We start from the raw sequence: 12,301 nt of genomic DNA on the forward strand, positions 1-12,301 counted from the left end.
TACAACGATTTAATATGATTGAAACTGTCTTTAGATAACTTAAAAGTATTGTTACCTCTATAGCTGTGCTTCATGATGGTTAATTAAATAGTGTTTATGACAAAACAACAAAAACCTTATACCAGAGCCAAGGCAAGAAGACCCTGGGAATGATGTCTGTGTCACATGGTGACATGCTGGGACAGGACTATAAGACAAAAAGTGTGGATGGTGGTCACTTTTAGGGGAAAAAATATGCCCCTCACTCCAATTTTAGTGCCCTGAAGCAAAGCCCTGTTTATTCCTTGCTAGTTTCATGCAATATATTAGAGTATCATAGGAGTCAGAAGACCTGAGTTCAAATGTAGACTCCACAATTACTAGATGTGTGACTTTCAACAAGTCATATAACCTCTCTGGGCCTCAGTTTCTTCCTCTGTAAAACAGAAAAAATAAATGCATATTTGCACTACCTCACAGAGATGTTGTGAGAATCAGGTGAGGTAATATATGTTAAGGGTGTCATAATCACAAAACACTGTGTGAATGTAAGCTATTAAAATAAATCGTGGGAAGTTCTATATCAATTAATAATAAGAATGTTGACTGAGTTACAAAATGTCTAGAAAACTTGAACATTCATAGGTCAAAAATAGAACTTTGCTCAATCAAGACATATAGTAAAATCAACTATTAAAAAGTTGAACAGTAAAAAAGAAAAAAAAAGTTTTTTAAAAAATCTGATCGTCATCATTTACTGCCAAATTTCAACAATCTGGATTTATCATGGCAGGACAGTTTGAAAGTAATAAAACAAGAAAACAAGAAATGTGTTGGTAGCTTTCAAGATCTCTTCAAGAAGACTTTTTTTTTAATTGACCAGAGCTACAAAGTCTTCTTAATCTCGAACCCTTTGTATGCTTGGGTATAATCAACGAACTTTACTTTTAACTGGAGATTCTGGCTCAAAGACATCATCTTCAACAGCTTCTTCAATGGGCTTCATTTTTTCAGAGGCTTTCATATATGGGGAGGGCATGCCTGTCAACATTTCACAAAGAAAATCGATTAATATATCCTGATATCCAAACTCAAATTGTAAAATCTTCCAAATGCATGGAAATCAAAAGATTAGCAGTGGCTCAGCTCAACATTTTGCTAAACATCTACTATGTGGAATGCAAAGACAAAATGAATCATCCCTACTCTGAAAGGCCAGCAATTCTGCTCTGTTTTTAATGAAACAGAGATATGGGGACGGGAAATTTGCCCTAAGTCTGATTTTTCTTTGTCATCTATCAAGAAAGAACTCAGAATGGGGAATAGCTGTTTAGTTGTGCTTTTCTATTTGAGGGGACACTCTTGTATTGATTCTGCTAAATGTGCTTTATAATATAAGCTTTTTTGAATGCTCAGTCTGGCTAGAATCAAGGCAATAGCTGGATATTGAGAATATTAGTTGAAAAACTGAAGTAAAGCATATGGAACCCAAAGAACTGATATGGGGGAGTGAGTTGTCTGTAAGTAGTAATAGACACAATTAGAATTAATAGCATGGGATTTTCTAATAATACAAGCAATGAACTCACCAGCTCTGTGCTTTTGTTTTTCCCAATTAGACAAAATAAGGACAAAAATATTGATTTATTTATGGGGTATTTAAAGGTCTCTGAATAAATGAATGTATTCTATAGATAATTGTGAAAACTTATCAGGGGGTGATTATGATAGGATCAGTATCTAGCCAGGTTCTGCTCCTCCATATAAGTCAGGGTAATTCTTGCCTAAAAGTTAAGGGAGTTATCCTTCAAGACTTTATTGTCCTGGGGGCTAAAGCTCAAGGCCCAGGACTATTGACTGTGTGACCTAGTTTCTTCTGTGTTGATATGGTTTCCTGGTCATCTAAGGTCATAAATAGACCCACTTACCTATAAGCAGGGTCCTTCAGACTTGGCAATTATTCCCAGGCCCTACACTACACCTTGGACTTCTGACTAAATGTATTTCCATACAGAAGTTAGCCTCATCTCCCTTTCACCCCTACCCACTCTTAATGTTGTATTTTTTTCCCAATATCTTTTTTATGCTATGGCTAAGTAAGCCTTTTATTAACTGTTAGAATGATCTTCAAGTGTTATTGGACCTAAACCACCATAGGACCAGCTTGAGTAATATATAATGAATATATACTTTTTTTAAACATGGTATCACAAAAGGACCTTTCAACAATGTCATATTCAATATCTGGATCAATTTCATCAAAATTTTGAATCTGGGTCATTCACACCATCGCCATGTCATGTTTACTGTTCAGAAGTAGAGCTGAGCTGCCAATGATACCATCAAGCTAGAGAATTCAGCCAGCTCACAAGCCTTGAAGAAAATTCACTGTATGGCTGACTTTGGAAAGCAAATTTGAAGCTAGTCATGCATTTGCTTCACAAGGAGCAGAAACAGTGTAATCTCATTCAAGGCATGAAGAAGAAATGTTAGACTGTCCTCCTGAAAGAGCATAAAATCAACCCCAATACCAGCTAGGAAGTGACAACAGTAATCATAGTAGCTGGTGGTCTACTTGTGCTGGCATGCAGCAGTCATGGATGGGATGGTTCCCCCTGAACAAACCCACCATTGAATAACCAAAGGTCTGAAAGCAGCCATGGGGATGGCAACAAGCCTGATGCTATCTTACAGACTATCTCCGTGGCACCCCTCCATCTTTAAAGCTGTGCTCAGGCACCTGAGAAGAAATGTCAGGAATACCATCAAACATCAAAGGACAATTTCGATACGGAGCATTTCAACTTTCATATACTTAATAAGCAAGCCTCTCAACCTCACTGAAACAATTCACTTAGTAATAAAAGGGCAGCAGCACTGATGGTGGAGAGACCACTGTATTTGGAACAAAGGAATTTGGGTTTGAATCCCAACTCTGTTAGTCACTACCTATGTGACTTAACTTTTTTGAGCCTTCATTTCCTCATCTATAATATGAGGACTCTATAACCTCTATGGTCTTTTCTAGATCAGAATTTATCAGTCTAGCTAGGACCCTACACCCATAGGTCCTTTGACCCTCCTTCTCTGCCCAGGCTACCAGCCCTACTTCCAGCCCAACCTTTCCAGCATCATACACAAAGCAACCCCAAAGGAGATGCATCCCTAACAACTTCCTCTGCTGGGCTTGCAGCCCCTGCCTCCTCAGCAGCCACAAGTATTAAAGACCTGGAAGAGAAGATTTTTTTCACCAGAGTCTTTGGCATTGTCAAATGGCTAAGCATCACAAATGGATATTGTTTTATCAACAAAAATAACACTTTAAAAAAAGGTGTTTGTTTATCTTTTCTACACTTCAGCCAAACTGGATGTCTTACCATTTGAACCACTTGGCCTTACCTTCTACTTTGCTGCAGCACCCTAATCACTATGAGCCAATTTTATCCACATTGCAGCCCTAACCTGCCTATATGTTTTCTCTCTCCCTATTAGAATGCAAGGTCCTAGAAAACAGGGACTATCTCACTTTTTTATTTGTATTCTAAGCAATTAGCATAGTAATTTTACATAGTAAGTACACAACAAATTATTTTTCTTTCATTCATTCATTCATTCATCAATTGAACATCTATTAAGTGTTTATAGGCTATTTGCTTGGGATACAAATACAAAATCAATAGTCACTGCTCTCAAAGAGTTTACATGATTATGGCTGAGTCAAAACAAAAGAAATACAAAATAAATACAAAGTGATTTCAGAAGGCAGAGTCCAAACAAAGAAGTCAGGAAAAAAAAACATGAAAGAAGAAAAATTTAAAAATAGAGAAAATCAGATAAATCAGAAAAAAAGCTTTATAAATGAAGAGAGGTACTTGGCCTGAGACTTGGAGGGAGCTAGAGTTTCTTCCAACAGGAGAAAGTAAAGATGGTGAGCATTTCCAGGTGTGGAAGACAGCCTGTGCAAAGGCTCTGAATTGAGACAGAAAATTATTACAAGTATGACAGTTAGCTGAAGCCCAGAGACCATGACAAGGAGTAATTAAATTAGGAAGAGCTTTAAATGCCAATCAGAAGAGTTTATATTCTATCCCAGAAACAAAAGGGAGCCATTGAAGTTTCTTGAGTAGGGCAGTGCCCAGGGTCATAACATAGTAAATGGCAGAGCAGCTTTGGATACAAGTTTCCTGATTGGCAGCCTAACAATCAACCATGTGGCCTCTGGCCCCCACTACTTAAGAAAATGTTCCATGTCTGTGAGGGAAAGTCTCAGGAATCTTTAGGAAAAATTTAGAAAACATTAGAGGTAGCTAGGTGGCACAGTGGATAGAATGCTGGGCCTAGAGGCAAGAAGACCTGAATTAAAATCTAGCCTTAGACCCTAACTAGCTATGTGATCCTGGGCAAGTTACTTAATCTCTGTCTATATCAGTTTCCTCTTCTGTAAAATGGGGATCTTATGTAAGAGCACCTACTTTTCAGGGTTCAAATGAGATAATAATTGTAAGGTACTTAGCATAGTGCCTGTAATATAGAATGAGATAATTGTAAGGCACTTAGCATGGTGCCTGGCATATAGTAAGCATTATGTAATTATTACCTATTATTCTTAGTTTTTATTCTTAGTTTAGCCAACAAGAGAAAATTATTTGAAGCCACCATGGGCTGGCTTGAGAGCCCTTCATTCCAATACTAAACTGCACTCTGTCACAGACAGCACCATTACACTCCCTAAACCAGGGGTGGGGAACCTGTGGCCTTGAGGCCACATGTGGGCCTCTAGGTCCTCAAGCGCAGCCCTTTTGACTGAGTCCAAATTTTACAGAACAAATCCTTTTATTAATGAGATTTGTTCTGTGAAGTTTGGATTCGGTCAAAGGGCCGCACTTGAGGATCTAGAGAGCCACATGTGGCCTGGAGGCCGCAGGCTCCCTACCCCTGCACCTAAACCTTTCCTGCTGTGAGTATCCCAGAGTGGTCTTGAGTGCATGGACTGACATTCACAGGAGGTGAAAAAAAAAGCATCACCTATTTCTCTTTTTGCAGCAGTCACTGCCAGAAGACCAGTCTTCAACTGCTGGGAGAATTATTTATCATCAGACTTGGTGTTTTCTAACTTGATAAGAGATCCAAGTTCTTTCTGGGAAAGATTTAGATTTCATCATAAAATAAGAATGAATATTTCCTTCACTAAGTAAATTGAAAAAAAAAAACCCAATTTGGAGTTTGAGTAAAAATGAGAGAATTGAATACTCTAAGGAAATGATTTTATATAACCCCAAGCTGGGTGGTGATAAATCCTTTTCTATTCCTTTGCCTTATATCCCACTAACTTTTATAACTCATCAAGGCTTTGCCCAGAAGATGCAAACTAATTTTGTTGGAAGGAGGGGCTGGTGGTGCAATAGAGCTTGTGCTCTTGAAGGTTTGGTCACTGCCAAGTTGAGCACCTCATTAGTAAACATCCAAACAACTCATTTATCCAATACCCTCAGGGCGATTCTTAAACATTCAAACTTTTTCTAAGGGACATAAACATTTCCCTAACTTCTTAAATAGAGCATACTGAACATAATTTGATTTTTCTTCATGGCTCAGAACCATCATTCTGAGTACTAGCTATATCTGGCCACTGTACCCAGATGGCTCCGAAGGAGAAAGTGAGGCTAGTGACTTTGTCCTCCCTCCCTTAAATCCGATTCACTTGCAAGTCATGGCATAATCTTCCTGATGGCGCCATACACACAGCATCACATTGTAGAATACCATAGGTATCTGTATACCGTCAAAGGCTGTTAAGGAAGGCAGAACTGTCTGTCTATACTGAATGACCCCAGGGGACTATGATTTTGGGTCAGACTCAGCTTTATAGTTTTTATTGCTCTACCTTTGCTGTCCTATGGTACTTTCTGCTTCTGTCAACCAGAACCACAGCTGTTTCTCTCATGGGCAGCAGCAATCACCTTCTAGTCTTCTATGGGGGTGCCTAGATGGTGCAGTGGATAGAGGGCGAGGCCTGGAGTCAGGAGCACCTGAGTTCAAATTTGGCCTTAGACACTTACTAGCTGTGTGACCCCGAGAAAGTCACTTAACCCTGTTTGCCTCATAGTTCTCAATTGTAAAATGAGCTGGGGAAGGAAATGGCAAACCACTCCAGTATCTCTGCCAAGAAAACCCCAAATAGGGTCACTGAAAATGACTGAACAATAACAGTCTTCCTGTGGGCCGGAAACCTAGGTCGCTTGCTGGAATTGTATGTAAAAATAGAGTAAATAGTTTCTGAGTTAAGGGCCCTGAAAGACTCACTTACGGAGTACAGTGAAATGGCTTTACTATACAGACTTTGACAACTGTCTCAGTCTTATTTTCTTCTGGTTTTGAGATTTGTTCCAGAAAGGTGAAATCACTAAAATCTCACCTTCAATTAAATAGAGCATTACTCTATAAAGTTTGTCAAGGAACCTTCCCCCCCCCCCCAAGCAATATACTTAAAATATATGTGATTTTGTAAACTACAGAATGAAATGAAACTTTTATGCCCTGGAAACTTTGACAACATTTAAAAAATTCCTTTGAAAATGTTATTATTTTGATTATGTTCAGCCATCTGGCCAACCAATTCAGTAAGTAATTAAAAACTTCACAGGTTTTTGAAACCTTATTTAAGCTTACATAGTTTCTTAGATTTATTTATTCAAATTAATTGGGAAACAGAAAACTTTAGCACCTTCTGTAGAAATTTTTTTTCCCTAAAATTTGCACTTTTGTCTTACTGATTTGTTTCCTCATTAATTTAAGGGACTCCAATGGTTATCTTTGGCCCTTGTTAACGACTATGCTGAAATAATTTTATATTCTTTGTTACAGAAAATAATGTTTCTGGAAATAGCTCATAGGATCTGTGTGAATCCCTCAGAATGCAGGTGTAAAGTTTAGAGGGGGTGAGGGAAGAAATAGAAGAGTAGTTGTCTTGTAAACATAGAGGTTACTTAAGAGAACAACCCAGAACTCATAGTAGAAAGGCTGCATTTAAGGTTGCTACTAAAAAATTCTGCTCTTTCAAAAAGAGCCGTTTACAATGTTGATGGAGAAACATACTCGGATAGAGGTCTTATCACCTGGGTGTGGGTACTTGAAACTACTGGAAACACTGGATTTTACATGCAATCCCTTTTAAGCTGAATTTCCTGAAAATTCAGGGGGTCTCCATTTGCTGAAAAGTGATAATGCAGTCTGTGATTTGCAAGGTGCACTGCAAAAGGCGATGGGAAACAGTGTGGAATTGGAGTGAAAGACACCTCCCTATGAGGCAGTTCCCTTTAAGATCCATCAATGTAACCGCCCAAAGTCAGGCCTGCATCTCAGACAACTGGAGAAGGGTTTAGTTAAAAGAGTAAGAAAGGGTACGGTGATCCTTGGGCTGGGGAAATTTGAGAGTGGTGAGAATTGCTTGAAGGCACCAAATTTTTAGCTAACTGACTTTCAGGATGTGCTACTGGATCTAGTTCCTAACAGTTTTCAATTGTTATATTTTCCTTGTGAGCATTTACACATCACAAATCAACAACACTACAGATCAGAGCTTGATTTATTGTTGTGGTCGTTGTCCAGATTTAAGAAAGTAATGGAAACAATGCAAATAATGTAGTTTAAAGTATTCCCCTGCCTCTGAAAATCAGTTGTTGAACATTTACCAGCAAAGCATTGTTTATATAATAACAAGAATACTGAAATTCATTCATTCATTCAAGAAATATTTCTTGAGTATCTATTATATTGGATATGATTTATACATTCATTCACTATGCTGTTATAGTTTTTTTTCATTTTGTCAGAACGTGGGAATCCCACCCCAAAAAATGTTGGAGGCCCTTGTTATTTGTTTTGAATGGTTCCTTCTCTTCTCCCATTAATTCAATTCATTTAAGTCAACCAGAAAACATCTATTAAGTGCCTAGTATGCACAAAGTACTGTAGTATATGCTTGAGATATAAAGAAAAAAATGCTCTAAGAAAGAATGCAGCTCACAACTGTACAAAAACACTGCATTAAGGAATGATTACCTTTCCTCCCCTTTCCTTCTTTTTTATTTTGATTATGAATAAGGAATTTTTTTTCTTGAAGATTTTTTATCCAAAATAAAGAAATTGCTAACAGCCGAGGAGAATGCTTCTTTTTAAGGTGATTTGTATGAATTTGGGTAAGTTACCTCAGATCTCTAGACTTCAGTCCTTGTTTGTAAAATGAAGGTTGGACTAGGCTGTTCAGTCATTTTTCAGTTGTGTTTGACTCTTCATGACCCCAGTTGGGGTTTTCTTGGTAAAGATACTAGAATGGTTTGCCATTTCTTTCTCTAGTTAATTTTATAGATGGGGAAACTGAGGCAAAGAGGGTTAAGTGACTTGCCCAGGGTCACACAGCTAGTAAGTGTCTGAGGCCAGATTTGAACTCAGGAAGATGAGTCTTCTTGACTCCTTGCCTAGCACTCAATCCACTGCGCCACCCAGCTATAGATTTAAAAGAACTAAGAGCTGTCAGAGACCACAGAATTTATCTAATTCCTAGGAGTCTTTTTTTAAAAATTTTTTTCACATTTTTTTAAAGTTTTGAGTTCCAAATTCTATCCTTCTCTCTCTATATATATCTATATATAGATATCCTGTATGTCTCCCTGTCCTCCCCCCCAAGATGGTAAGCAATCAGATACAGGTTACATGAGCAATTATCTAAAGCATTTCCATATTAGTTATTTTGTACAAGAAGACTCAAATAACAGGAAAAAAAATGAAAGAAAGAAAAAAAAACATTAAGAAAGTGATTCTGTAATCAGGCTGGCCCTAGGTGATAGAAAGAATAATAAATTTGGAGTCAGAGGATTTAGGTTGAAGTCTGAACTCTGTTACTTATTATTGTAATTACGTCAGGTAATTTAGCCTCTCTGAGTCTCTGTTTCCTCATTTGTAAAATGAAGGGGGTTAGATTAGATGACCTATAAGGTTCCTCCTAGGTTTAAATCTATGATCCTATGATCTCTGCTTTCTTCATTCTTCCTTCTATGATTCCAAGCACTAAGTATCCACCCCTTATAACTATCAAAAATTTCCTACAAGAAAAGGTAAGCTAAACTGGTTCATACTAATGTACAAATGACTGATAAAACTTCATAGTTATTACATTGGGAAATGTTTCCATTTTAACAGGGGGCAAGGAACCTTAAGTTTAAGTCTAAGTATAGAATTTCAAGTGCCAGAAGACAATCGAGGTAGGTAGTCTTTTAAATATTATCACTGGCATACAGTTTTTAGGCCTCGAATGCACAAAACACCGAGAAGGAAGGAAAACTTTCTTATTGTACCACATATACAGACAGAAGCCAAATCAGTTTCCATACAAGGCTGTCATGGATATTCTGAAATAAATAGCATCCTGGAACTGGAAGAGACTTTGGAAATCTTGTCATTTAGTCTCATTTTACAGATGAGGAAACTGAGACTCATAGAGTTGACGTGATTTGTCCAAGGAAAAACAAGCAGCATTCAAACTGAGCTTCTGACTCCAGTGTTCTAGTCACTAAACTATTCTGAGAATCAATTCAATTCAACCAACATTTATTAGGCCTCTTATGTGCAAGGGTCTGAGCTAGGTGCTAGGGATTCCAAACACATGCAATGGTGTTGTCTTCAAGAAACTGACATTCTACTGTATGCACTACTGTTGTTCTGAGACTGCAGACATAGTTCATGGTGCCTGCTTTGTGATGTCAGCATGAAAGGTATAGGCCATATTTCTATCAAACTAAGGGCATTTTCATCAACTGTAAATAAGAATGGTACAGTGATGGTGCCAGTGTTGCAACAATTAGAGTATGCAGAGAGACGAAGTTTTCAGACCTCACATATTGAATTTTGGGAGCAAACATCTACTTAAACTGTAATATCTGCTTCTATAGAATTAATTGGCTATAAGGAGAGGATTTTAGGAATGGAGAGAAATTTTATGACAATAGGGGTAGCAATCAAAGATACTACCTAGAGGTTTTTTTCAAAAATTACTTCTGACCTCCATGCCAAGGAGGTAAGCCTGACAGTAACTACTCTTTGGAAACACTTTTAAACCTTTGATTACTTCTAAATCTGTTACTGACTTCCTCAGAGACTGAAAAAATCCTGAATAATATGAAAGACATCATGGTATTGTAGAAAGAACATAGTGGAATGGAAAGAGCAAAGAACTGGGCCTCAGTTTCCCATGTGCAAAAGGAGGGAGTTGAACTCTCTAAAGTCCCTTTCAGCTCTAAGGTCCTATAACTTCACTGTTTCTAAATCTTTAACTTTCCATTAAAAAAATTTAAACCTTCTAATTAATACCGTAAATTATATGGTTCTGTTAATCCCAAATTAAACCATGCCACTATTGTTCAAAGGTAACTAAAAGGCTACAGAGTTATTTTCCTAATTATTTTAAGCAGAAGTTCTTATATTTAGAGGCTATTTTGAAAGAAACAATTTTATACTCTGTGAACAAAGAGTATGTAGTATACATATGGTATTCTAGGGGATGACTAGTTATCAGTTGATAAGATTAATAAAAATATAGTCCATATCCACAAATAACCTACAATTATTGGATGGATTGTAATGAAGTAAACAATCTGGATAATTTGGGTTTAAAATTTTACTTTCTTTTTATGGAAACATATAGCACTAAGGCTTCTTTTTCTATTCTGAAATATTAAGATATAATATTAAAATAATGTCTTTGTCTAAAATCTTTAGTCCCAACTTGAACAGAGAGCCTTATTTGTACTTCTTCAAAATGCCAAAGGAAAGTATGCTTGTTTCATCCTCATCAAAGACCTAAACAGTTTTCTGTAATAGATGACAATCAAGTTCAAGAAAGGATCTCCCAGAAAACTAAAAAGGTTTTATCTTGTCTGTGGTGACCAAACTAGAAGAAATATCTTTAACTCAATGAAGAGAAATGTCTCTTATACCTTTGAATACCCCTATAAGTTGAAGGGGGAATCCTTTGAGGAAGGAATTTTTGGAGGATTGTCCTTTTGTTGACCAAAGCAGGTAGTTTTGTTCTGGACTAAATCAAAGGAGGTGATCTTTTTGTTCCACCCTGGACTTGACCTTGGTTTTTCCAACATAGCCAGACGTTCTGTGTCCAAGTGAACAACTCCCAACATAGACATTTCTATAGTTTTTTTTAAACTAAACTTCCAAAATGAAGTATACCTTTGCTTTAATTTTTCTGTGGAATTTAACTTTGGGGTCCTAAACACTATACATTGCAAGTCTCTGACTTGAGGCAGAGAGCATTCCAACAAGAAAGAAGAAACTACTCTTTGGTCCTCTGTCTGTCTCAGTATAACAATGCTAAACATGTAATTAATAAATTTGTTTCTGTCGGATTTGTGTCAGAGCTCTGTCTTTTTCCACATTTTCAATAGTGAAGATTATCTTAGTTTTAATTTTCTACCCATCATTGCCAGTGAACTTGAGGCCCCAACGGTGACCAGGTAACATAGGATAAAAGCAATCAAGCAAAAACAATAGTTCTTCAATACTGCAATGACCTGTAATTTCATTGGTGTAGAAATTCCCTCTATCAAGGGAAATTATAACCCATCCTCTTAATCCCTCCAAACCACAAATTTTGGTAGTCTTTAGGAATTGTCTCTAAAAAACTCCACCTCACCAATGCCTTTCCCCCAACCCTTACTTGATGCATACAGTTAAGTAATGAGCCTTTTTAAATATACATGAGTCTACACACTCAGTTGGGTATGGAAATCTATCTAACCCTACAGGAAAATAGGGGGGAAGGGGATAAAAGGGGGGATGATAAAGGGGAGGGCAGATTTGGGGAGGGGGTAATCAGAAGCAAACACTTCTAAGGAGGGACAGAGTCAAAAGATAGAATAGAATAAAGGGGGGTGGGGCAGGATAGGATGAAGGGAAATATAGTTAGTTTTCCACGACATGACTACTATGGAAGTGTTTCACATGACTACACATGTATAACCTGTATTGAGTTGCTTGCCTTCTCAATGAGGGTGGGTGGGGAGGGAGGAAGGGAGAAAATTTGGAACCCAAAGTTTTAAAAACAAATGTTAAAAATTGTTTTCACATGCAACTGGGAAATAAGATATACAGGCAATGGGGTATAGAAATCTATCCTGACTTACAGGAAAATAGAAGGGGAAGGGGATAAAAGAAAGGGAGGGGAGATAGAAGGAAGGGCAGATTAGGGGAAGGGGTATTTGGAATGCACGTTGTCTTGGGGCGGGGGGAGAGACAAGATGGGAGAAAATTTGGA

The 12,301-nt window shown here is 37.5% G+C and overlaps 1 protein-coding gene across 1 annotated transcript in view; it reads right to left on the reverse strand.

Annotated features, from left to right (window-relative positions):
- Positions 1 to 736: 736 nt before the first annotated feature.
- Positions 737 to 12,301, reverse strand: part of BVES (blood vessel epicardial substance) — a 63,305-nt gene continuing 51,740 nt past the window's right edge. Inside the window, exon 8 of the mRNA XM_027853727.1 lies at positions 737 to 1,020. Coding sequence (XP_027709528.1) covers positions 911 to 1,020 — 110 coding nt within the window. The 3' untranslated portion in view covers positions 737 to 910. The remainder of the gene's footprint in view (positions 1,021 to 12,301) is intronic.

The sequence above is a fragment of the Vombatus ursinus genome, unplaced genomic scaffold, assembly GCF_900497805.2.
Source record: "Vombatus ursinus unplaced genomic scaffold, bare-nosed wombat genome assembly UNPS02000582.1, whole genome shotgun sequence".
Lineage (NCBI taxonomy): Eukaryota > Metazoa > Chordata > Mammalia > Diprotodontia > Vombatidae > Vombatus > Vombatus ursinus.